This window comes from Oryzias melastigma, linkage group LG7 (genome assembly GCF_002922805.2).
Source record: "Oryzias melastigma strain HK-1 linkage group LG7, ASM292280v2, whole genome shotgun sequence".
Taxonomy (NCBI): Eukaryota; Metazoa; Chordata; class Actinopteri; order Beloniformes; family Adrianichthyidae; genus Oryzias; species Oryzias melastigma.
Window position 1 is genome coordinate 26,744,719 of NC_050518.1, and position 26,830 is coordinate 26,771,548.

At 41.6% G+C, this 26,830-nt stretch overlaps 1 protein-coding gene across 3 annotated transcripts in view; it reads left to right on the forward strand.

Annotated features, from left to right (window-relative positions):
• The window catches only part of prex1 (phosphatidylinositol-3,4,5-trisphosphate-dependent Rac exchange factor 1), a 98,999-nt gene that overhangs the window by 34,436 nt on the left and 37,733 nt on the right, over nucleotides 1-26,830 (forward strand). For all 3 annotated transcript variants that reach the window (XM_024292650.2, XM_024292652.2, XM_024292651.2), the window contains exons 5-17: nucleotides 808-909; nucleotides 1,153-1,314; nucleotides 4,202-4,335; nucleotides 4,546-4,661; nucleotides 6,299-6,448; nucleotides 10,002-10,149; nucleotides 14,556-14,656; nucleotides 17,058-17,161; nucleotides 17,522-17,571; nucleotides 20,059-20,134; nucleotides 20,971-21,043; nucleotides 23,557-23,702; nucleotides 25,894-25,986. In XM_024292650.2, the coding sequence (XP_024148418.1) occupies nucleotides 808-909; nucleotides 1,153-1,314; nucleotides 4,202-4,335; nucleotides 4,546-4,661; nucleotides 6,299-6,448; nucleotides 10,002-10,149; nucleotides 14,556-14,656; nucleotides 17,058-17,161; nucleotides 17,522-17,571; nucleotides 20,059-20,134; nucleotides 20,971-21,043; nucleotides 23,557-23,702; nucleotides 25,894-25,986 (1,455 nt within the window). The remainder of the gene's footprint in view (nucleotides 1-807; nucleotides 910-1,152; nucleotides 1,315-4,201; nucleotides 4,336-4,545; nucleotides 4,662-6,298; nucleotides 6,449-10,001; nucleotides 10,150-14,555; nucleotides 14,657-17,057; nucleotides 17,162-17,521; nucleotides 17,572-20,058; nucleotides 20,135-20,970; nucleotides 21,044-23,556; nucleotides 23,703-25,893; nucleotides 25,987-26,830) is intronic.

Here is a 26,830-nt window from a genome sequence, read left to right on the forward strand (position 1 = left end):
GCAAGAAAAAAATCAAATAAATGGAAAAATATCAATTTACCAACAATAAAAAATTAGAAAAATAAAAACAATCACACTTTTGGAAGGGAAAAACTAACATATGGAGATGGACGTTTTTAACATTAAAAGTATATTAGATTTTTACATTTGAGGCTGTTTAATGGAAAAAACAAACAAACAAAGAACTTATCAAAATATGAATGCAGATGACTAGTGGACACGTCCCCAAATACGAACGAACAAATGAATGAAAGAAAGATGGAAGCTCAGTTAAGATCCGACTGCGTTTCTTCTTATTTCTTTCTGTTTTTGCCTCCTGTCTTTTTCTGTTGTTGTCTACTGTTAAATATATGCAAACATGCATGTGTTGTTTATGGGATGTTGAAACATCCTTTTGTTTGTCAAATGGTTTAAAGTTTTAGTTTTTCTTTAGATTCTTGGTTTTGTTTATTTTAGTTAACATTTAGTTTACAGAAAATGAAGTCAGAGGCCGCAGGATTCATTAAGTTTAATAAACTTTCATCTTCATCGTCTTTATCTTTAGTTAGTTTAAAGATGGTTAAGACGCTACATCCACTTCGCTCATGACCCGATTAGTTGACTAATCAGAAAAATAATCAGTTATTATTCGACTATTGAAACAATCATTTGTGGCAGAACTAACTACAGAATTATTTGTGAACTCTGATTCTTCACAAAGTTTTCCCTCTCTGAAGCTCTTTCCTATCACCAAAGAGAGTTTTACCGAAGCACAAAGCGTTTTTCTCTACAGCACTGTGGTGACTGTCTGCCTCCTCTCTGCTTCAGCACTGCATGCTTCTTGGAGGGAAGAAGAGCACCGACATTCCCCTGGAGGGCTACCTCCTCACTCCCATCCAGAGGATCTGCAAGTACCCTCTGCTGCTGAAGGTGAGGAACCGCGGCGGCTTTGTTAGTCCGACTGCCTGAGCAGTGAAGAGTCATGATTGATTACAGAAGGTGAAGTCCATGGCGGGACACATGACTCATTTATGAACCAACAGGCACTGCTGTGTGCACGGTTGTGGGTGGCAGGTTTGACATTCAGGCGTCTAAAGGTCACAGACAGACCCTCAAACTCTAAATGGATTCTTCCTCGCCCGCGTTTGCTGAACCTCTGTTTTCTCGCCGCAGGAACTCCTTAAAAGGACTCCAAAGAACCACGCCGACTACCCTGCCGTGCAGGAGGCTCTGCAGGCCATGAAGGCCGTCTGCTCCAACATCAACGAGACCAAGAGGCAGATGGAGAAGCTGGAGGCTCTGGAGCAGCTGCAGTCCCACATCGAAGGCTGGGAGGTGAGAATGAAGCGAAGGTCTGGGAGAGCAACAGTCTGAGAGCAGTCCTCAGTGTCCTGCAGCCAAAACACCTCTGCGAGCTCGGGGGCCACAGAGAGCGTTTTCCACACCTCCCTCATCCACCACAACAGAAGCCTTGTCTCGGTGGGCACCAGCAGGACAATCCACCCACTCAGGGAGCCATGGGAGATGCCAACAGGCTTGTTGCCCAATCAAAGGACACCTTAGAAGAAGCAGAGCTCCAGTCTCACATGTCCTGGGAGCGTTTTCTGAGGGTTCCTGCAGGGGGGAGGACAGAACGGCAGTAGCAGAGAGGGGGCCTCATGTCCCAGCTTTGCCTGACAATACTCTCATCCCTCTTTCTGAAGAAAACTGCTCAACAGCACTTATGTCTCATCGTCTTAAAATATGGACTTAAATCAATGAAAAAAACATTTCCTCCAAAATCTACATTTTTAAAATCCATAATTTGGTTAATTTGGAGAATAAATCTTTAGATTTCATACTAAAACATAAACTTGTCAGCAGGTAGCTTTTATTGAACAAAGTAGTAAAAATACTAAGAAATATTAGCAAAAATGTTCAAAGAAATATTGTTTTCAAAAGAAGAAGAAGATGGATCAAATAAGCCCATCTTGGCTGTAAAAACACAATTAAATCTGATTGTTGGTTTTCAGATTTGTGTGTTTTCTGTTGAACATTGAGGCAGTAGCCTGGAAAGGCTGCGTGCTCGGACCTCGCTGCCCTGTTGAGCCTCCATCCTGACAGCTTTAGCCTCGCTCTTCCTCCTTCAGCTCTGATGGAGGAGAATCCCGCCGGCGGAGCAGAATCAAACGCACTTTTTAAAGTTCTTTCCTACATGCACACACCTGTTTACAGAGACACAACCTGAGGTCAGTGAAGCGGAAACGAAACCACATCAACCGTCTGACACTCAGGCAGGTTCTCCCTCCATGACTTACCTGGCTTTGGGTCCAGTGACGGATCTTAGAGGCTAATGGATCCCCGACCTTCTGTCAGAAGCTAAAGTCCCAACAGGATCAGTGTCAGTGCAGCAAGGAATGATGGGTAATGTCCAAGCCAAAGACATCCACAGATGGGAGATTTTAGTTCCAGCTGATTTGGAGAGGAATGGTCATTTTTAGGAGTTAATTAGCTGTCATGGAGTCTGCTTTCAGCCCCTGATGTGTAGATCCAGATCAAGGGTGTCAAACTCCATCGCACAAGGGGCCAAAATCTAAAATACACCTCAGGTCACGGGCCGAACAGGATCAACATTTATTGAACACTCTAAGACTACATTTTAAAAACTTTAAAACCATAACTTTTTAACATATTTATGAACTAGATATATAGTATCACCTGTGATAATGCTAGTTTGAATGCTGAAAGCAGAATTTGGCTTTTGAAGATGCTGAAATTGATAGCTGAAAACGCTGAAGTTAGTAGCTGAAAATGTTGAAGCTGATGGCCAGCTGAAATATTAGCTAAATGACAAATTAGCATAAAAAATCTTAGTAAATGCCAAAAACAGTCCAACAGAATGTCAATTTTTAAAACTTTAAACACAATATAACATTGGGACATTAATAATAATAAAATAAAATGATCTGGAGGGCCGGATTCGACCCCCGGGCCTTGACTTTGACACGTGTGATATAGATGATCTAGATTGCAGTTTGGTTCTGTGTCATATTTCTGTTTTTAAATGTCAAACGTGGCACTTAGAGTCCAAATCCAGATTTGAGTGAAAGCTGAGACATTTTTAAAAATCATTTGGGTCTAAATAATCCAAACTGAAATTCAGTTGTTATGAAACAGAAAATAAGATGTCAACAAACAGTTTATTTTTCTAAATTGAATTGTTTTTTAAAATGGAACCCTGGAGAACCCAAGAACAATCTCCTTCTGGACTTTCACTGTTATCTTTGTTTGTTTGTTTGAGTTGGGTAGCAGCAATTACTCTCAGCCACAAACACATAAAAAACAATATATAAATAAATATGATTATTTTGGAACAACAACTTAACCTAGTCAAACAACATTTCTATTTCCAGCCTAAATATTTAGAATTAGTTAAACATATTTTCAGCTGATGCAGTTTGGATGATAACTCCATAAAGGTGCTTAAATGTGAGTTTGAATTGCTCCTCCTTCATGGTGCTAATTTGCATCAAACCATTAAATCCAGGACTCCACTAAGTTTAGCATCACCCTAAAAGAATAAAAAACAAAAGATTTTTTTATGTAGCTGGAGAAAAATCTTGAAAGGGTTAACCAGTTTTTCTATTTACTTGAAATGTCTTTCAGGTTTGACATACCTCAAACCACAGAACATTTTGCATAAAATCTGCTCTTTACAAGCATTAAAATGTGTTTCCATGCAGAAATGCTTTCATCTGTTGTGCATCCTGATGGGTTTGTTTAGTGCACGTAGATGTAGGGATGCAGACATGACAGTGGAGCTCGAGCGTACACATCGACGCCCGTACAAGGAGAGGAAAAAGCTTTTTGCTGCACAGGAAGCTGGTCAATATTTAGACCTGCGTTTGTGTTTAGGCGGCCGCGCTCCTGAAGTGTTCAGCCTCTAATCGACTCAGACGTTCAATTAGGAGGCTGTCGCTGCAGTTTTGTGCTGTCCCCGTTCAACGGTCTGGTCGAGTTCTGACTGTCAGTCTGACTGTAAACAGACGATGAGTTTGGGTGGAGACGTCCTCCTGCAGGCCTTCCTGCCACCGAAGGCAGAGTGCAAACAAGTTGTGTTTAAAGCTGAATTCAGAGAACTTAGTTTTGAATTGAAATGTTATTTTCAATACCTGAAAACTTCTGCTCTATGTGACTTTTTGGAACTTGATGAACAAAAATGTTTTTCTTTTCTGCTCATCAGGGAACAAACCTGACAGATATCTGCACAGAGCTGCTGCTTCATGGAAATCTGCTGAAAATCTCGGCAGGAAACATTCAGGAACGCGTCTTTTTCCTCTTCGACAACCTTCTGGTCTACTGCAAAAGGAAGTCCAGGTGAGAGAAAGCAGGAAAGCGTTCAAACCCAGTATTATTTTTGGATGAGTAGAGGGGTTTTGGAAAGATCTCTGCTGGAGTTGATGTTTGGGTTCTTCCCAAACATCTGGATGCATCTGCATGAAGGATGGCTGTGCAGCAGTGTCGTGGCTCTGACGTCGGCGGATGTTTTCCCGCTGACAGTAACCGCCGTGTCCTCTCTCCTTCAAGGGTTTCTGGAAAGAAGTCAACCAAAAGGACCAAGTCCATCAACGGGCCGCTCTATGTGTTCAGAGGTCGGATCAACACGGAGGTGATGGAGGTGGAAAACGTGGAGGATGGGACAGGTTTGTGTTTGCTCTGTCTGTGTCCTTTCACAGAATTTTTTCCTCTGAGGTTTTTCTGATTTAATCTGCCTCTGTGAGGCTGAGCAGGTACGGCGGCGTTCTGCTGTAGCGGCTGTTGGCGGGCTGTGAATTAGGTACTTGTTTACGGTTTTGGGTGGAGTGTCATGCTTGCATGTAGTTTCAAAAAGGATGTAGCTTGCAACCTCTCCACCACCTTTTGATGGTGATAAAATCGATGCACATGCAGGAGACGGAGAGCAGATCTGCGCTGGCAGTGCCACGGACGGCTCTTTTTTGTTTTTGTGGTCTGCTGCGAGGTGTAGAAACACTTGGTCACGTGTTTCCTCTTTTTTTTGTTGTTCTTTCTGTGAGCTCACATGACCTTTTCTGCATGGTGGCTGCTGGTTGTCACATTTATGGGAAACCACAAAGAAAAACAGAGTTTAAAGGTTCCAAAAGGAGCGTCTTCAAGCAGGAGCGTGACTGGAAACATCCATAACACAATCAATTCTATGTAAAAGTACACTTGGTCTAAGCCCCTCCCCCTTCATCCATGTGGCTGAAGAAGACTCTGCAGAGTTCGCTGCTCTCCCAGAAAAGCAGGAGCCGCTCTCAGAGCCATCAGATCTATTTATATGACCTTTGAGCACAAGACTAATGCACTCATTACCAGAGGCCTTTCATTATTCATGGGCTGCTCACCTGCATCACAGTGGATGATGGATCTGAAATGAGCCACAAAGAGGGAGTTTGATGAGTCATCACTTCTTTAGCCTCCAACTTAGGCCTTAGTCCCAATTGTCCTTACAGGTGGATACAAAAGAAATGCTCCAACCTAAACTAGGCATGTGCTCCGCGTCTGGTGTGAACCACACCATCAAACACCGCGCCAATTCTGACAGGAAGTTACATCAAGATACATGAGGAAATCGGGTCTATTTTTAAAATATAACCAGTTTTTCCACAATAAAACTCTGTGATTGACAAATACGATCATGTTTTTGTATCTAAACAAACTGTAGAGGTGAAAATAAACACAATCACAACACACACAGAATAAACAGACACACACATAGATCGACGTAGTGGGCCGACTTTACCTGGGTGTAAAAAAACAAGAGAGCATTTCTTCTTAGCAGAAACATTTACGGATGATGGGAAAAACATAAAAAAGCTCTAGCAGAAGCACCTGGCGACCGTGGCAAAATGCACTGCAGCAGAGAGCGGATGCCGCGCACACTCCGCTCCGGGCCGCTTCGCAGCGTTTCTGTGTCCAGTGTGAACCGAGCGTTATGTTGCCCCTACAGTTTTGACCCCTTTTGCCCGCAGACACCCACATTCACCAGTAAGGACAGTTCAGACTAACTTAAGATGCTCCTCTCTGGACCTGGACGCCCCAAAAACCTGCAGCACCCTGCAGGTTGTCCAGGTCCTGTTTAACACCCCTGTAGAGGTTTGTGTGACTGAGACTTTAGTTCTAACCTCAAAGACACAAAACCTCCGAGTTGGAGTTCTTCTGTACCTGATTCAGCGTCAAGGTTGTAGACTTTTTTTTTTAGAGCGAAACCAAAATGTACCTAAAGTTTGTTTTTGACCACAGAAGTTCTTGTAACTCCGTGATTCTTGTGTTTTTTCAGCGGATTATCACAGCAACAACTACACAGTGACGAACGGCTGGAAGATCCACAACACAGCAAAAAACAAGTGGTTTGTTTGCATGGCCAAAAACGCTGAGGACAAGCAGAAATGGCTGGACGCCATCTTGAGGGAGCGGGAGCAGCGTGAGAGTAAGCAGCTTTTTCCCCCAAAACGTTTCAGTTTTAATCAGAAAGACAATTTAACATTAAAGTGGCTCTGGTGGAAGTACATATTTTTAGTGCTTTACTCAGCAAATGCTGGAGCAGAGTAGTGAATGAACTTCTAGATCTTTGATCATTTGTCAGTTAAACCTCAGTTCTGGTACAAATAGAAGCTTAACTGATGTGTACTTCTACTGGTGTGGGCATCAATGTTTAAAAAATGTACATTGAGAAGGATTGTGGACGTTTTTCTTTATTTATTAGGTATGAACTTAACTATCCTCACACAAAAGCATCCATTGAAATGTGAACCTGCTTGATTTGCTTTAGAAAGCGCCCTCAGCAGCTCTCCCTCCCACTGCTTTGAGATTAGTCTAGTAAACTGATATCCTTGTTTCTCCTTCGGTGGGTTTTTATGCTTTTTTTTCCTCTGTCAAAAAAGTCTGCTCCCACCTGTTCGTCCCATCTGTCTTTTTTATGCCCAAAGCTTTGGTCCCGTTCGTGATGGGACAAGAAGGGGATCGTCCTGGAGGTTAAACCTCCAAAGCTACGCAGCTGTAGAAGCTTCATCTGAAGATGAGACAGCGGAGGGAAATTGTTAGAATAACTCTGAAATTAGATTTATTTGGAACTTGTTTGACTTATTATTTTGGGTTAATGTGATGAAAGGGTTTCAGAGTACGGATGGTATGAAGGAGCGCTTGGTGTCGAGTTTCCGGCCGCTGAAAGCCGACCTGGAGGGAACAGATGCCAGATCCGTCACAGTTTCCTCCTCTCAATTGCTTTACTACAGTCCAGGCAGCAACAATATGGAGGGTTTTCTCTTTTCTCGCACTTTTCTTCTCCAGTAGCTCTCCTCAGACCTCACAGAGGACTCTCCCAGCTCAGAGCTTATTGGAGGTGTTCTCAGTGTCTTCTGCAGGTTTGGGGTAAAAACGTCGCTCAGATGATTGGATGAGGGACAGAGGAGCTCTGACAGCTGGGTCAGAAACGGCGGGCTCTCTGCGAACGGACAAGCCCCCGTGTGTTATTCAATGACACTCATTGTTTAAATGCAGTCCAGCTGCTGCCAAATGGAACCCCCCCCCACCCCCACCCCCTTCCACCAGCAAAGACTGGATGAGAAAATGCCTCTGCAACCCGGATCTCCTTCCGCTCTCATCTTCCTACCTTTAAAGGGGCCCTACCATGAAACTTCTACCTCTACTTCTACTGAGGATTTAAATGCATTTTACTGTTCATTCCTCACTATAAAGAACCGCAAAGCGGTATTTCGATCTGTTCATGCATTTAAGAGTAATTCTCTAAAACCTACAGCGAACACACACCCACTTTCTCCGCGGAGCTGTGGTGGTGAGGTAGTTCTCTCCCGCCAGAATGTGTATCCTGCAGAGGATAACGACCGTGGCACCTCAGCTGTTCCAGGAACCGCTCTCTGACCCGTCTTTCAAGGCGGTCTCGGTTCGTTTCCAATCAGACAGAACTTCTGTTCACTCTGAGATTCCTCAGTCTGAATATGAAACAAACCGAGAGCGGAACAACTGAACCAACACGGCCACCGTACCCGACAGTCACATGATGTAAACACGGCAGAAATGAGGCGATCGGTGAGCCGCAGACAAATGTAAAACATCTGATTGTCATGTTAACCAAAAGGAAATAATTAGTCCAACTGTTTACTTGTGAGAATGTTTATTTTAACACTGAAAAACGTATAACTCTCTTTTCTGAGTCTCGTTACACGACACGTGCGCGGGCTGCTTCCGTGACGTCATCTTAAAGCTCTATTGTAGTTCCAACAGAATTCTCTTAAAACAATGTCATAAAATCACAACGATGAGACACAGAAACTCATTAAAATGAATTCATGCTCAATAAAACAACTTTTAACATGATCCACATTGATTCCACCAACAATCTACACGTCCCAAACACTTGTTAGCGTGTGTATCCGTAGCGTCTCCAGTAACCGTCATGCAGGATTCCTCCGCGGTACCAAAGCTGCAGTGATAACTGTTGAACCTGGCCTTCATACAGACGATCAAAATCCATCAGCAAATACAAAGTTTGAATGAGTGAAAAATCCTGGCAGGGATTTTCAGACCGCAGTGCATCCATGTTTCTCTTCTGTTTAGACCCGCCCCCATAGCTGCTGGCCAATGACTGAAGAGATCTTTAGTCACCTGGTTTAATTTACAAAGTTTGGTCACGCTGAGGAGTCTCGGGGAGGGGGGCTCAAGGATGACATTGTGAAATGGGCGGCACCGACAAGCATTGAAAGGCGGAGCCTCATAGAGTCGTTTTACTTCCAGGTATTAAAACGCTCCACAAAACGGACTCATATTCATTCATTCATCTTCTTGTCCGCTTTGTCCCTTTCGTCGCGGGGGTGCCGGAGCCTATCCCGGCTACTGATGGGCGAAGGCGGGGTTCACCCTGGACAGGTCTCCAGTCTGTCTCAGGGCCTCAATCACACAGTCTGAAAGGAGCCGTACCATGATATCCTTCAGCCTTTCAGAGTAAACTATATCCATATTTATGATCATATATTACATTGGGAACAAAAAAAAAAATTATAATTGACTCATATGTCATAAATATTTTTTTTTGTGTTCCCAATGTTATATATGATCACATATATGGATATAGTTTACTTCATGGTATGGCTCCTTTAATACGTTAGAATTTACTGCAAGTTCTTCATGTTATCGTTTGGTTGCATCCCAAAAGTAACTAAAACTTTAAAGGAAAGAACAAAATGTGCTGATAAATCACTATTTTATGCTTTGCATTGAGACGTTGATTTTTTTCTTCTTTTTTTAATTGGCAACATTTTCAAGAATAAGAAAAAAAACTTTAGTTGAAACATAATTTAGTGACCCCTGAAGGAAAAGGAAAGTTGTGCAGCATTACCTTTGTACGGTTATTGTAATGGTGTGCAACAACTTGGAGCTTTTCACAAGTGATGCAACAATCCTTTCTGCACAGAGACAGATAATAATGCAATAATTAATGAGAGAAATGCCAGATGTGTTCGTCACAGAATGAGTCTTACAGTGGAAACCTCGGATGATGCATCATTTTTATGCCAGAGTCAAGGTTGCATTTTTCTAAGGTTTCCCTTGGGCTGAATCTAAACTGAATCAAAGTGTCTGATGCATTCAGGAAGAATAGTTTGCTTCAAAAGTGGGGCAGACATTTTTTAAATCTTTTTTTTACTTTGAAAGCAGCTAACAAATGGACACAGAAGAACTTTGTAGATCTGAGATGAGATCTGAAGTGTGTCAGACCTGAGCCGCCATGCCCGATTCCTGACTACAAACCATCTGCAGAATTCCAGAAGATAACCTGGCGCTCCGTGCCGAGGCTCCTTTTTGTCTCCAAACATCCTGCATTCTCTGCTTTGATATGTGTAGATAAGCTTTAAAAGAAATCTGAAATCTCCAGATCTGCTGTGGTTTTTGTTCATTTCCATCATTTTCTATTTAAAATCCACCGATGTGACCCGACATCCTGGTTCTGACCGGCTTCTCTGTTCCAGGTCTGAAGCTGGGAATGGAACGAGACGCCTACGTGATGATAGCAGAGAAGGGGGAGAAGCTTTACCACATGATGATGACCAAGAACCGACACCTGATTAAAGACCGGCGCCGGAAGCTCAGCATTGTGCCCAAGTGCTTCATGGGAAAGTGAGTTTTGTTTGGAGTTCTTCAGACTGCAACCTAATGCCGTTCACATGGGGATCTTTACAAATGGTTATGTAAGGCCAGCAGGCCCTCGTTCTGCTCTCCCCAAAGTGCTGCAGGATGCAGAAATCGTCCGAGTGAGACCTCTCTCATCGCCTCCTCTTACAGTTCCTATTGTTCGGCGCGGACCGGCTTTAGCTGACTCTCTTCAGGAGGCCGTTCCCACCCCCCTTCTGTGTTTCTGTGCCCTGAATTCTCGATGAGAAGCTCTGAGGTGTTTCTCAGCTGCATGCACGCATGCTGGACAGCATTCACTCTAGAGATTCTCCTGCTCCTTTCTATACATTTTTCAGCACAATAAAAACTCTATCAAACTTTCGTTATTTTGGTATCCATATGTTCAGCTTGTTCAGGACATTACTGCTTGTAGTTTTGGTATTCATAAACTTGATAGTTTTAGAAATATTGAGCAAAATATGCCCCATAGGAAATGAATAAGAAATTGCTAAAATCCTTTGCAGACTTTGTGCATTTTGAAACGTATGAAATTCTGCATTTACTTTCTGCTAGAGGCACCGTTAAACTTTAAAATGTCCAGCAACTAGTGGGTTTTTAGGTTAATTGAGCATTTAGCTTTTATTTTAGCTACATGGCTAATTTTGGCTAATTTTTCCATTTTTTTTAAGGGAAATTTGGAGTTTAGTTAACATTTTAGCATTATGCAAGCCGTTTTTGGCTGATTTAGATGTTTCTAGTTTTTTGGCTAATTTGGAGCTAATATTTTAGCATGATTCAGCATTTTCAGCTAACTGCTGTGACATCTTTAGCTGCCACATTCAGTCTACTGCTTTCACATTTGTATTATTTCAGGTAATCTGATAAATCTAGCTAATTATTTGTGAGCGTCCTTTTGCGTCTTACTTTTGTTTTTCACCTGCATCCTCCACCGCTAGTTGGCAGCTCAGCATGCTGAGGCTCTTTAGCAGCTCTGCACCGCACCAGAACGGCAAGATCTGGCGAGAACCAGCTCGTGTTAAATGTTCAGTCTCATTGGCTGTTATGAGACATGTACTACTAAGTATGACTTCGTTTTTTTTAAGTCATACAAAAGAAAACATAATGAAACATAACGGGGTCAGCTCCACATCCATGCAGTCATGTGATGTCTTTATGTCAGTGATGTCTTCTCTGCTTTGATGAACGTCCAGATTTTAATTTAAAGCTGTTTTTAGCCAATATAAAATAACTTTTCTAGGACATAGTTTCTGCAGGGCGACATTAATACATTAGAAATTCCACAAGAACACGAACCTATTGAATCAGCTCTTTATTTTCCTGTATTTTTTATTTTTATTTTTTACATGAAAAAACATATTCCTTCTGATCAAAGCAGCAACTTCCACTTTCCCTCCAGATTTGCTGTTTTAGTCGTTTCCACTCATCACTCATTTCCTGTCGGGAGGCTCTCCACATTATCTCTGCATTTGTCTGTCTGATGAAATTAGCCACAGACACAGTTTGAGTGCTTAATGCATTAAACAGAGATGCTAACTGTGGGCTTGCTGTCAGGAGTTTGTCATATTAGATTGGTTCCATCACCGGTTTCCCTCTGTGTGTTGGAGTAAGCCGGCTTGTTCTTCTGTGTTGCTTCTCGCTTTCATGACTAGAAGGTGATGATGTTTCCCAGCCTCTTCCTGAGTTTTATTACTTTGCTTTTTATGTTTTTAGGAGACCTCTGGATACGAACAGACAAAGTTAATATTTTAGTTTGCTTCAGGAGGCTTTTTTAAACATTGGGAAATCATCTCACAGTGTATTTACGTCATGAACATCATTTTAAGGATTTTAGTGACCTATGTCATACAAAAAGTCCAAAAGAAAATCAAATGTGAGTGTTTCTGATATAAAGGTCGTCTTCTTTTCTGTTACAACTCCATCTTAAATACATGTGTCAAAGTCAAGGCCCAGGGGCCAGATCCGGCCCTCTGGGTAATTCTATCTGGCCCGCCAGATCACTTTATTTTATTGTTATTAATGGTAAAATGGTAAATGGCGTATACTTGTATAGCGCTTTCTACCCTCCTTCGAGGGCCCAAAGCGCTTCACAGTCACAGACCCATTCACCCATTCACACACACATTCATTCACCCATTCACACATTCACACACTGGCCCAATGGTGTCTTGAGCTTATTTCTAACATGTATAATTTTGACAAAATTTATTTTTATGGAGAGTAAAATATTGAAAGTTATAGTTGATTTATTCTGGAATAATATTCCTGTCTTTTTATTATTCTTAATTATGTCAAAAAGTTACAGTTTTAAAGTTTTGAAAATTCATTCTGGTCTATTTTGGAATTTACTAGGATTTTTTAGACTATTTTGGAGTTTAGCTAATATTGCAGTTATATGCTAGCTGTTTTGGCTAACCTATTTTTTTAGGCTAATTTGGCATTTAGCTAATAGTTTAGATAGCTATCAGCGTCAGCATGTTCAGATATTAACTTTAGAATTTTCAATTTCAACATCTTCAGCGGCCAAATTCAGCTTACAGCATTCACACTAACATTATCACAGGTAATACTATACATCTAGTTCATAATTATGCTAAAAAGTTCCAGTTTTAAAAATGTCGTTTTAGAGTGTTGAATCAATGTTTATCCTGGCTGTGACCTGAGGTGTGTTTTGGATCTTGTTCGAGTGATTTGACACCCCTGCTCTAAAACGATCTCCAACATGAACAGTCAATTAGCAGCCTTCTGCTCAGACATGAGCAAACTCAGATAATGAACAGACGCATTAAGAAACACAAAGGTGGAAAAATCCCTCTTAAACATACTTAACTAAACCTCGTTTATAGGTGGGGCACGGTAAATCTGCTGCAAGTTCTGGTAGATCCTTCTTCTGGCTTTAGTAATACTTCAAAAATACTTTAATTCTGCTCTGAAATCACAAACAGTCGCTATGACAGAAAATCCACCCAAGTTTATCCAAATGCTTCCATGTTTCACTCCAGGATCCATAAAGATGTGGAATAAAACGCTGTTCCCGGTCATCTGAGGGGGTTTCTCACCAAAGACGGTCGTTTCGTCCTGCAAACATTTGCTCAGCTCGCTCCGGGTCAGCGGAGCAGCGCTGGCTTCTTTAACATGCAGGTTCACCAAAAGTAAATCTCATTCCCTAAAGGTGCTGTGTGTCAACATGTTGCACAGCGCAGAGCTTCCTGCTCCACAAACATTCACGGACTGAGTCATGAGGGGGAACTGAAGGCACTAGCTTGTGGGAGACTCATGTGAGCGACATTGTCTTCCTGCCAGCCAAAGTAGTTTGGCCCCATGTTGGCCCGGATCCAGCGGTCCATGAGAAACTGCGCCGGCCAGGCGTGGCAGGAATGACAAGCTGGAGCTGGAACCGAAACATTTCTGCCGGTCTCAGCTTCAACTGTCAAACAGCCGCTTGGGTTAAAAAACTCTTAATCAGACCTCCACACCTCCACCATCACTCATGTCCATCCCGGGCGGACATATCAGACTACTACAGGTGTCGTCACTGCCACATTTCTGAATTCATTACATCCAGATATAGAAAAAGCCCAACTAGTGATTCATTTAACCCCTTAATGCCTCTTGTTGCAAATATGCAACCAAATTACCTAAATGCAGCTGGAAATAAATTCAGTTGTTAGGGAGTTATTTTTTAAAGTTATTATTTACATAAAAATCCTATCTTTTGCTGCTTTTACGAGAACGGAAAAAGTGATTTAAATAAAACTTATGAATGCAGTTTTGCAAAAAAAAACTGACAAAATACACTTTTACAGGCTTAAAAATACTAGAAATGGCTTTTAATGACAGTGAATTAATGGAATTAATGAATCAATGTCAAATATTTTAAGTAAAGTTTATTTATTTTTGTTGTCTATTAGGTTAACCATTTAACTTCCTGATCAACCAAAATGTTGAATGTTGTATTTTTAAGGACAGGCATTGTGTGTATTATCTCCCCAAAGCAATAAGCAGCAGAAAAAAACAACAAAAACTATTTTCACTGATTTAGTATTGGTTTGGAAGTTAAAGGGTTAATTACAAAGTACTCTTTAACTCCTTCCTGTCTGACTTTATCTTCAATTCCATAAAAATTCTTCTTAATTTAAGGTGAAGGTAAATGAAGTGGAGTCTTGAATTCAACGGTACGTAGTATAGTAACGACACGTCGTGAAGCGGTTGAAAGTTTGATCAAACTGAAATTCATCTTGTTGGTTAATTCTCTCAGAATCGTCGGCTCTCCATCCGTTTGTTCGGTGCTCCTGCATCATCATCAGTGACTATTATCACTTGTTTTTGACAGAAAGGTAAAAACGTTTTCTTTGAGGAGCTGTCTTCATGTTGGTTTCTTCCCTTTTCCTCAGTGAGTTCGTGGCGTGGCTGATCGAGAGCGGCGAGATCAGTAAACCCGAGGAGGGCGTCAACCTGGGTCAAGCTTTACTGGAAAACGGCATCATTCACCACAGTAAGACGAAACGCTTCTGCTCATTTACCACTTCACTCTGCATGTCTGGATGTAAAGCTGCTCTTTGTTTTGCTCCAGCCCTCCGTGAATCTCGGGTTTTGTGTTGATTCTTATGGATGTGGATCTTCTTATTTTTAAGGATGAGAGCTTGGCTTGTGCACAAACTCAAACGCACACAGTCATAGAACCCCAGAGGAGTGTCAATGATGATGTTGCTGAAGGGGCATCTTGTGTACTGTTGTACGTTTGCATGGATTTGCTGAAAGCAGCTACTGATGGTCCTCAAATGGTCCACAGATTTAAACCTCAATGACATGAAGAGGCTTTGTTGGCCTGTTGGACAAGTTCAGTCCTTAGTTTGCAACTTTTAATGCAATTTAATATCAATTTTATATATAAAGGGTCAAAGGTCCCCTGTCAAAATGAGTAAAGTTTATTCCTGATCTCTCTGATGATGTTAGCATCTGAAACAAGGAACTATTTTTCACTAAAGATAAAGTTTTGGTCTCACTGACTCAAATAATGAAAAAAAGCACATTATTTGGTGTTCAATTTTACTACTCTGACTCCATAGAATATAAAGTAACGACTAATGATCATATCTTTGTCTTCATGCTATAAAACTGGACTTACTGAATGTTTAAACTTGGAGAATTTAAGCAAAAGAGAAAAGTGTGAAAATGTTCATGTCTGGTGAAAACAAAGATGAATTCTCCGCTGATTTCGTCCATCACTGCTTCATTTTCTGATGCAACTCCTGCAATAAACAAGGTTGTTTTCTGCTGTCTGAGTCCCTCCAGACACATGTTCATGTTAGGATAGTTTATACATTTCTTTTGCTCTAATAACTGATCATTTGACCATATTTAAAAGACATAACTGACTTTTTAAGATGAATTCTTCTTCGGTTTCTTTGTTTTTTAGGCGTTTAAAGTCTACTAAGAGAAGAGTTGATGTCAGCATGGACTCAGAGAAACACTGCTCTCTTTTCTGACTTTTGGCAGATTTGTCTTTATTTATTACAAGCAGCTGCTGGTTTGGTTAAATATTTCAGTGGGTGAAATGTTTGTTTTCTTAAGACCATCAGACTTTTTTTTCATTTTAAAAAAATGTTGCCTGCAGCATATTAAGTATAAAAGATGATTTCTCATCAAAGGTTTATTATTTGCAGTGTTGTTTTAATGCCCCCTCCTGTATTCTCAGTACAATAGCCATCGGAACAGAACGTCATTATCGACGGACTGCTGGGTTTTATTGATGCATCTCTGGGTTTTCTGAAGTTGGAACATGAAAGCGAACCTGATCTCCAGCTGAGACCCTGCAGCCTTTGATGCAGCATGCAGGATGTTTCCTCAAAACAGAAATGAAAGAGAGTTTCATCATCCTGTCTGCCTGAAAGGACGTGTTCCTGTTTTCATGAGTTGATTTCATGAAGTCTCAGTAAAATATTGATGAATTGAGCAGGAAAACGATCTTTTTAAGCCCAGTTTTACTCAGAGGCTCCGCCCTCTTCCTCAGAGATTCTTGTTTTGGTTGATGTTGCAGCACGTTCTGATGATAAAAATGCTGAGTAATTATTTCCCAGCATTCTCCCACCCTGTGAGACATCTGTGATGTCACGGCGCTCTGGAAACTTAGGGGGCGGACGGTGTATTATTGGATTCATCTCAAAAACGTAGATGTTCACCTGGACGTCTTCATCTGCTTCCCTGAGTGGACTGCTGCTGTTTGTTTGTGGAATGACTAAACCGTCCACTGGGTTTGGATCTAGGGCTGCCACAAACGATGATTTTAATAGTCGACTAAGCACTGATTATTTTTTCCGATTAGTCGACTAATCGGGTCATGTGCAAAGTGGATGTTAAACACACATCTAAACCATCATTAACTTTAAACTAACTGAAAATAAACACAATGAAGATGATAGTTTATTAAACTTTTAATGAATTGTGCAACTTCTGTCCTTCATTAGTTTCTGGGATTCAAACAAGATTAAAACAATTGAGAGAGAGATCAGGAATATAGTTTCCATCAAAGTAATTTTGACAGGTGCCCCGCCCCTCAAGAGGATGTAACAATTTAAAATCAGTTTTATAAATAAAGGATATACAAGGTCAAATGTCACCTGTCAAAATGAGTTTGATGGAAAGTTTATTCTTGATCTCTCTAATGAGGTCGGAATCTGAAACAAGGAATTATGTTTTGGTCTCACTAAGTCAAATAGTGTAAAAAAGTTAATTTTTTGGTGCTGAAAGCTCACAACTTTGTTAAACTTTACTACACTGTGACTCCATATTATATAAAGAGTAATCCACTATTAAATTAATCGTCGACTAGTTTAATAGTCGATTAGTCGACTGATCCTGGCAGCCCTTTTTGAATCTCGATCTTCCTTTTTCAGTCTCAGATAAACACCAGTTCAAGAACGAGCAGGTTCTGTACCGCTTCCGCTATGACGATGGAACGTACAAGGCCCGCAGCGAGATGGAGGACATCATGTCTAAGGTACGACAGTCGGCTTGTTTCTGTCCATCAACAGCCCGACTGCAAAGTGAAGCTCTTTGATGCTTGTCTGAGCTCTAACAATGTTCCTTTACATTTGGGCTGAAAATGATACGAATTCACAGACTAGTATAAGCATGTTTTTGTACTAAAGTACTGAACATTTTTATGAAAGAAAACTCATCCAGAAGCCGCTCAGTCAAAGTGCTTTTATTTGCCTCCACTTGTCCTGAGGTTTTGAAACACTGTTGTAACGCGATGGCTCCAGGATATCTTTTTATGCTCCTCGGGTTTGTCTTTTGTGGTATTGTTTGCTCTGGGTGTGCGCGGTGGGTGACTCAGCTGCTGTTTCTTGGCTTTCAGGGCGTCAGGCTGTACTGCCGCCTCCACTGCCTCCACACGCCAGTCATCAAGTAAGTACCTGCCTGTTCCCCTTCACCTCCTGCACATATGCTAATACCTCTGCCCCTCCAGGTGGAGAGATGCATATTCATCAAGGTCCTGCTCTGACTCTGTGTCAGACCTTCTGTAATAAGTGAAGAAACTCCAACCCTGTCAGGGATGACGCCCTCAGACGTCTTTAACGGGGGGATCCTTAGATAGTTTGAAACGGTCTTTAATTTAATTAAACTAAAGTAGGGCCTTAATAGCATTATATTGTCTTAAATTCTGGTAAATGGGTCTTACTTTTTCCCTGTCAATGCAATGTCACAAAAAGCCTTTCCACAATTCTCTGTCATGAGGTCATGAATTAGTCTCAACTCGTTAATCTCAGCTAGCTGATTATCTTATACGGTGCGAGAAAAAGTGTAAACTCATGGCTTGAAAATGGGGATTATTTGTGGTGCTTCAAACCTTATGAAGCGACCTGCACGGTTTGCTGAAAGCAGTGACGTGTGGTGAGGTTCACGGCTGGTTCACGTCATCAGTCAGATTTACAAACATATGAACCCTACAGACCAGCTGTTGTCAATCAAATGGTGAATATGCTAAAGTGTGTTGTTTAAAATTTCATTTCAATGTTTCTTTCTTCTGTTGACAATCTTTAGCATGGAAAAAAATCAGCAAAACTATTATAGACTTGCTTTTACTTATTAATGAAGTCTGTGTGCCGCTCTTTCTAAAGAAACATCTTACAACCTGTTCGTAGAAGTCTTCTTTTCTTTCTTCAGTTTTCAAAGTCTCTCTGTCTCGAGGAGGATCACTGCCAGTGACCGGTCTCCACAAATTCCTGAGTTTAGACACGAAATCCTCCATTTAGAAAATTAAACTAAACAATGTTGAAGAATATCTGGACGGCTGCACTTGACTTCAAGAGACCAATAATTCTACATAGAACCGATCCGAATTCTTACCTTCTCACTACCCCTACAGAGAGTTATAGGAATATAGTGTCTCAGAATTCAGACGTCACTTCCACTTGACGACGTCACCAATAGCCACCGGTTGGCTACGTTAGGGGTCTGTATCCTTCCGCTTGGGGTTGGCCCTCAGAAACTATTTCGGACACCCCTAGAACTTCAAATAACCATACAAAACGAGGGGAAGGGAGAATGGAAGATTTTGGATTGGGTCTTGCTACCACTAACTCTATTTTTCTTTAGCTGCGGTGTTGTATTCTCTGGGCTCACCAGCGCCCTCTGTCTTGAGGCATGCGTACTGCGGGCCTTATCTAGAGTATTTCTAAAACGCATTTTTAGCAGATAAAAAGACTAAACGAGTCACAAACTGACACCAATGTAATCAGACAGATGGAGAAAAATAGAACAATAAAGCAATAAGAAATAAAGCATTTTTTATGATAATAGATCAACAGAAACAGTACAGCTCCTGTGTGGGCTACAGCTCAGTCGGTATGTGCAGCAGAGGGGAAGCATGGACGGCTGCTGGCCTTTAAATTTAATGTCTGTAAATCGGCCAACACCAGCCTTCAATCTGGGGGTTCATTTGTGGTTTCCCTCACAGAAAAAGGCAATCAGCTGTAAGAATCCAGAATTCGTCTTATGAAGCAGAGCAGAGTAAGAAAGTTTAATATTTAGATTTAATCTGAAATGCATGAAGCACACAGGAGTCCTCTCCTGCAGCTCTGCCGTCATCGCTCTATCTGGTCTCCCATCATCCCGCTGATTGAAGTGGTTGCTGTTGCTGCTGGTGCAAACAAAGAGCTTTTAGTTTGAAATCTAATCCTATTAACATACAAAGGCACTGCCTGCAGCTCGCCGTTACGTAACTCTGCGTTGCTCTTTTATCTCCCACTTAATCAGCATTGTGAGAAGAAATCTTCACGTTTGAGATGAATTTGTAGTATTTTAATTTGTAGATGAGCATAAATTTGCCTTATTGAGCTTTAGAGAGACACAGTTCTGTTGTGAAGGATGATGTTTAATCCGTGTATCATTTGTTCATCATACACATTCATTATGTATCATTCGAACAAGCAGCTTTTTGTTTTTTGATTTATGATTTTAAGTTCAAAAACGAAAAAACAAATCGTTTTTCCGTTTTTCTTTTAATTTGAAAAACGAATGAACAAATAATACACGGATTATGACTTTCCCTCAAACTGAGCAGCGATTGTCGGGAGGTTTTACTTTAATAGATTGATAATAGATCTACATCTGTACGTAGATCATCAGTTCAGCAGAAAACTCTGAACACTATAAAGATGTGAGGAATTTTCTGTCACATCCAACGGTTGAATCCATCCAAAAATAAATAGAAGCAGCTCTCTTCATGTTAAACAGATTTCACGCATCACATTTCATTCAAATCTTTACCTCGATTTATGAAGCTAAAAAGATGTACTTTGAGTAAAAATACTGGAAAGATGCAGAACTTCGGCTCATTTCTTGTGACTTCTGTTTAGTTTGGTTAAAATGTTTGTGTCTTTGCTTCTGAAGGGACAGGGACTACCACCTGAAAACCTTCAAGTCTGTGGTTCCTGCTTGTAAACTGGTGGACTGGCTGATCTCACAGGTGAGCGTCTGATGATCCATACAATCTAAACATCTCATCTTTTTTAAAGTCGTTGAAAAACAACAGTTTTTTTCTACTTTGTGGAGCCGTTTTGGCTTCTGGCTTCTCTGTCATTTTAATTATTTTGTCATGTTTTCTTAATATTTTGCAAAAATCTCAACTTTTGTTGACAAAAGTTTGTTTTTTAAATTCAGGATTGATTTGTTTGTATCTTTCTTTAAAAGATTTAAACAAAATTTGGTAACACTTTAGATAAGGTGCTTCAAAAGCTCAGTAAAAATATTTACAAAGATAGTAAATACTTTTGTTAAAGCTTGTAAGCAGTTTATTGTTATGGCCTTTGTAGACGATGGTCTCACTTTAGATGTTAATGAATCTTAATAAGTGTTTTAATAAACCTTATTCATCTTATTGTGCTAATAAATGTCTTACTAACATCCTATAAACACATTAGTAATGTTTGTTAATGTGTTAATAAAACTTCTTAAGGAAAAGTGCTTTATACATGCAAGTATTCACATATTAGACTTTTGGATGAATTCATTTAATTTATTTAATCTGACTTTAGGAGGTTTACTGATGCACCGTACCATCAGATTAGAGCTGTCTCATCTACGATAGTGACCTTAAGGGAGACTTTATTCATTAAATAACGGATATCTGTAATTTAATTAACCATTAGGCGTACGTTTGGTCTTTTTTCCAAGCGTGTGATTATTAAAATGTGCTTGTGGTCGGAGCATCGGGGTTCTTATCTCTGTGGTTCTGCAGTTTTTGAAAGGTGTAAACAGGCTTTGTGCTGACCAGCTTTGTGCGTCACTGATTTGGTTTCCCAGGGAGACTGCTCGACCCGCGAGGATGCTGTGACACTGGGAGTGGGGCTCTGCAACAATGGCTTCATGCACCACGGTCAGCTGAGTTCTCCTTTACACGCACCAAACATGGAACACTAGAAAGACGCGCATTAGTCACTCCAAACACCTGATTTCACAAAATGTGTTGTTTTTTTCTGCCTTGATTTCATTTCTCTGGGTTACATCATCTACCCCCCCTCCTGTTTTCCCCCTCTTTAGTCCTCCTGACAACCCACAAGAATGCTGCATTGGCTGCACTTTCCTCGGCTAAAAAAGGAGGGCGTCATAAATTTGAGCTCCCAGCCTAAACCTTCAAACCTCACCGACCGCATTGAGGGGAAGCACATTTGGTTCCAGTCCAACTTGTTGAAAGTAAACCGCTTAAGCAAGTGTACCCCAACCGGAGTAGTTTGGCTTTGCCACACGGCTGTCTGGGTCGGGTCACTGAACCGTGATACCTGGTTAGGCCTTAACCCTTTAACACCCAAGCTTACGTGTTTATGTTCTTTGTTTTACTGTAACTTTTCAAAGAATTCCAGCAGATTCTGATGGAGAAAAGTGGCTTGAGCTTCGATAATACCGCGATAATTCCGTGATAATTCCAGCCGATTCTGAAGGAGAAAAGTGGCGGGAGCCATAATACTTTTCAATAATTCCAGCAAATTCTGGAGGGAAAAAGTGGCGTGAGCTGCAATAATTCCTTGATAATTCCATCAAATTCTAAAAGACAAAAGTGGCTTGAGCAGTGATAATACGGCGATAATTATGTGATAATTCAGCGAAAATTCCAGCAGAAGGAGAAAAGCAGCATGAGCCGCTTTAGTTACAGTATGTTAAAGAATTTGTGTTCAATCGTCACCGGCGACACCTCAGGTGTTAAAGAGTCAGCTGAAGAGTTTTTCATTATTATAGTTTAATGTCTAAATAGTTCAGATTTGTGGATGTCATGCTCAACCTCATTAAAGATACAATAAAACTCCACACATCTCCTGACCTTTAGCCGCTCTCGTCTGCTGGAGCTCCTCCCTCTTCTGGTTCAAGGTGGTGACCTCTCCCTTCATGTCTGCATGTGTTTCCTCCATACAAACCACCAGATCTCCTCTGCTGCTCTGCAGAACTTTCTCCTAAACTGATTATTAACTGATTATTCTCCTATCTGTTTGTGTCTTTCAGTCTGTAGAGGTTTCGTTTCTCGTCATGCTTCGTCCTTCAGTCTTTTCTATGATTGCAGCTCGCTGCTGTTCACACTCGTCTGCATGTTCTGTTCATCCAGCGGAGAACTGAGTGCATTTAATCATGTTTAGGTTTCACTAAACGGCTCGGTAAACATCCTGACGTCTGCAAACAGTAAATGATTGTGTTGATTCCACTTTGGCACAAAGTTACTGAAAACCTTTTATAGACGTATTTACAGTTTTATGAGTTTGTCTTAAAAATGTTCCACAGGAAGACGAATGTTGCTGCTCTTTGGGATCGCATTCAATTGTTTATATGTGTAGGTGTGTGTGTCTTTGTGTTGCTGCAGCTCCCGAATGCTTGAACCCTCACACTGAGGTGTTGTCAGATCACAGCTCTGATCGTTCACATGAACTTTCAATGACAAGTCTAAGCAAACTTAGCACACAAGCATCTTAACAGACCACTCTGCACCCTCTCAGTGCACCCCCAACACACGCACTCCACCCCCCAGCTGCTGCGTGCACCCTCACGTGCACTCATCCACCCTCGCGCTCAGGGCAAATGACCCTTCAGCTTGCAGAGACAAAAAGACAGAGCTAAAGAGAGATGATAAAAAAGAGTACAGCTGACACGTACGCACACACTCATGCTCGCGCAAACACTCACAGGTGCACACATTTACAGTGATCCTGCATGGAGAAATATAATCTGTCTTGCATTTCTAAATTTAGACACAGGCCAGACAAACCGATCTTTACATTAGAGGACACGATCCGAACCGTGAGTTTTGTGATCCGCAACACCCCTAATCCTTAGTCTTAACTCATCTTGTATGAACTTTCTTGAAATGATTTATTTAACTTCCAGGTAAATAAAACTTGAACTGTGACACCAATCAGATGGTTTTTTGTTCTAGTTTATAAATGTTGATTCTAATGTGTTTCATTTGCTTAAGCCTAAACCTATCTTCTCCTTCTTACCTTTACACCTGTTCCAGTGTCTCATGTAGATGATCAAACCTCTCAGGAGTGAAGATGTTTAGACTGAACTTATGACAGAAACAAAATCCTCCTCTTGTATTCAGTGGTGTGTCCTGCACTGTAAATGTGTTGTTTTTATGGAATATTAAAACTCTCTAATGGTGAAGCATCAGAGTGGCTCTTGACCTGTGCGAGTTTCCTCATGTGTTGAATTCCACATCCGCTCTGTCGGACACAGGTTGCGCCGCTCTCCGGAGAGGTTTCCTAACCGGGTCACACGCCAGCCTTCACCCAGATGTGATCTGGCTGCAGATGCTGCTCCTTACATCATCGCTCGATGACTTGTTGTTGTTTCAAACCCTATTTATCTTTGAATTTTAACACTTTTTGTTGCTTTTCCAACTTTCAGTCTTGGAGAAAAGCGAGTTCAAGGACGAATCCCAGTTCTTCCGTTTCTATGCGGACGAGGAAACGGAGGGAACCAGCACCAAGAGCAAGCAGCTGCAGAGGAACGACTTCAAGCTCATAGAAAACATCTTGGCCAAATCCCTGGTGGTGAGCCAGAACATATGTGCACGTCCACATGCACTCACAGGTTTTCTATGAATAGCAAGAATCTTCTCTTTTAATAATCAGTGATTTAAAGTTCTCTCAGACATTGTAGTTCAAGTTCTTCCCATTTATCTTCTGTATGGGAACGCTTTGCTCTCCAACATGGTCATTTATGCAGCGTGTGGAGTATATGAAGTAATTCCATGACTTGACCCCCCACCCCCACCCCCATGAGAACAGACAGGGGACATGTTTGGATCTGCTCCAATCAGGATGCATCTTAACGAGTCTGTCAGTGTGAGATCGTTATCTCTGAATTCTCCTGATTCTGGGATGAAGGGAATGAACACAAACCCAGACCTGATAGTCAGTCTAAATATAGACCATTGACTGTAAATGAGAACTGACCTGTGGCTCCTCCCCCCTGGTGTTCCAAACACTCATTCTATTGGTCAGAATAACCATTCTGGGTCTTCTTGATAATCCTCATTGTTTTCGTTATATTTTTTCAGTAGTTAGGTTATTCAAGTGATAAATTGAATCAATCAGATCCTTCAATAAAAGTAGGCGGAGCCTCCTGTCCCCCATCTCCAACATTTAAACGTTTTTTTGTCCACACAAAAAGTCAAAGTTTTCTTCCTTTATCAAAAATGAATCCAATGAAAAGAGAATGACAGGAAAGCAGCGGCGCCATATTGAAAAGAGCTCCTCTTTTATAGGTGGTTGGCTCCACCCCTTCACCAAACCGACCCAGTTACTGATGAAATTCAAACCTGAACAACAGATCCTAGGAGACAAAGACCTTCTCATGTATTTTACCTGAAACACGTTTACTGAAAACAAAGAAAAAAATACCCTCCAATTACCAGCAACTTCTATTCAAGTAAAAAACAAAAAGAGACATTTAAAATCTAAACATGTCAAAGCAAACCAAAACAAAGACTGGTGATCCAGGAAGTGAACAAAAACCTCCAAAACAAGTGGTGGGGGGAAACATTTATTTTTAGATGCATCGATTACTATCCATAAATGATTCTGAATTGTTTTATGAATTTTAAATAATTAAAAAATGTACATGATTTAAAATAAAAGCAACAAACAGAACTAAAATTGAAGCATTTTCACTCTGACATTTTTGAAGAAGACATAAACACGCTGACCTTCCAGATCTGGTCATCCAGTCAGCTCCAACTTCACTTACAGCGACCGTTTGGCAGTATTTTGGCGTTCAGAATGTCATGGATCAATCGGATAAAAGTCAGGCAGTGTGTCTGTTATGTCACAGCAAAATTAAATATGTAGGAACTCAAAAAGATTGTGAAACCACAATGTTTGTGTTTCCAGTGTTGGGGGGTGTGGCCTTCCAACGAGCCCACTCCCGATTGGTGAGAATGGTTTCCATAAAAATACGGACTCAGACCGACTCGGATGGCGTCTGGCTCCAACATGGCAGCGCCCGAACCATTTTCTCACATAGATCAGTTCTCTGACTAACTTGGAATAAACCAAAACTTTCTTATCGTTAAGCTCATCATTTCTTCTCTAATAAGTGGACGTCTGCTCATGCAACATTTGTGCTTTTAGCTGCAACATGACGTCTTCATTGTTTGGACTGGCGGTTGCTGGAGCCTAAAACACAAAGTAAACTGTTTAGTTTAGTCCATTCTCTCAGGAGGAAACAGAAAGCATAACCAGCATCCTTTTGAGTGGGAAGTAAGTGTGCTGTCTGGCCTTCCACAAGAAGTGGAAAAGGCTTTTTCCTTGATTAGCGGAACTAATCCCCCCTCCGCCTGCCTGTTATTGAAGTGGAGAGCAGGAACTCTTTATTTACCGCAGACTTCTCCTTTCACGCAACAGCAGAGATCTCCATCTTATCAGCACCATGCAGCAGGAAGATGGCCCAGCATACGCTAATAGGCGTCTAATGGGTTTGGTGATGACATTTTACTGGGGGTGGCATCACCCGGGGGGGTAGAATGTGGGGACAGGAGAGCACAATCACATGCGGGACACCTGACACGCGATGAAAGTCCCGACCTCCAGAGGGATTTGTGGAGCCGTGAGAACAGGAGACCACCCAGATGTGTTTTAAAACGACCCCACGACGGTTCATGTAGCGGCTCTGGAATGCTTAAGACATTTGAAAACATGTGTAAATGTGTGGGGGGGCTTTTGTTTGTTCCCTCCACTCCAGATCCATCCAGAGGAGGAAGGCTACGGCTTCGAGATCGAAGAGAAGAACAAGGCCATTGTGGTGAAATCCGTCAGCCGGGGCTCGCACGCCGAGGTAACGGTCAACACAAACGCACACCTCCTGCCGCCACACGGTGTTAGTTCCACTCAGTAATGGCTGTCTAATGCTTTGGCGTCCGCCGTCAATCAGGACTTTGTTCTGATTGGATAGCTCAAACAGAAGCTGGAGCCCAAACACAGCTCTTTAGTAATGCAAAGTTTGAATTTGAAATGACATCAGTCACTGATCTCTGTGATAGATTATTTACTAACCAGAAATCCAGAACGTAAGTGCTTTCTGTGACGCGTTTGGGTTCTGGGGGTTTTTTGGGTCGTCCAGGTTTGGAGCGGGTCATAGAGAGGAGCGGCAGCACCTTAAGGGGGGCACAGGTGTGCCTCACGCTGAGTTCACACCTAACTCGATTTGCGCGACAGAGGCAACCAGTCTCAATGTTGAGTCAGTGGTTCAGACGTGGATTGAGGCGATCTGAAATCCTGCAGAGCAATTTGAGCGACGGGGTGGCCCGGCAGCCTGGTAGCAGTGAGACATGAGCGGCGTGGCCAGAATTCAAATCTTTGAATAATCTCATAAACCACGTGTCAAAGTCAAGGCCCAGGGGCCTGATCCCGCCCTCTGGGGAATTTTATCCGGCCCTCCAGATCATTTTATTTTATTGTTATTAATGGCCCAATGTTATCTTGCGCTTATTTCTAACTTGTATAATTAAATCCACGCAGGAGCCCTGGGTTCTATTCCCAGAGTTGTCCGCTGATCTCCACCCAGATTGGGTCCTTAGACAAGACCCTTGATGCTGCTGCCTAACTGGTCCCTGTGCCCCTCAAGTACAGGGTTGTGTCAGGAAGGGCATCCGGCGTAAAAACTCTGCCAAATCACTGAT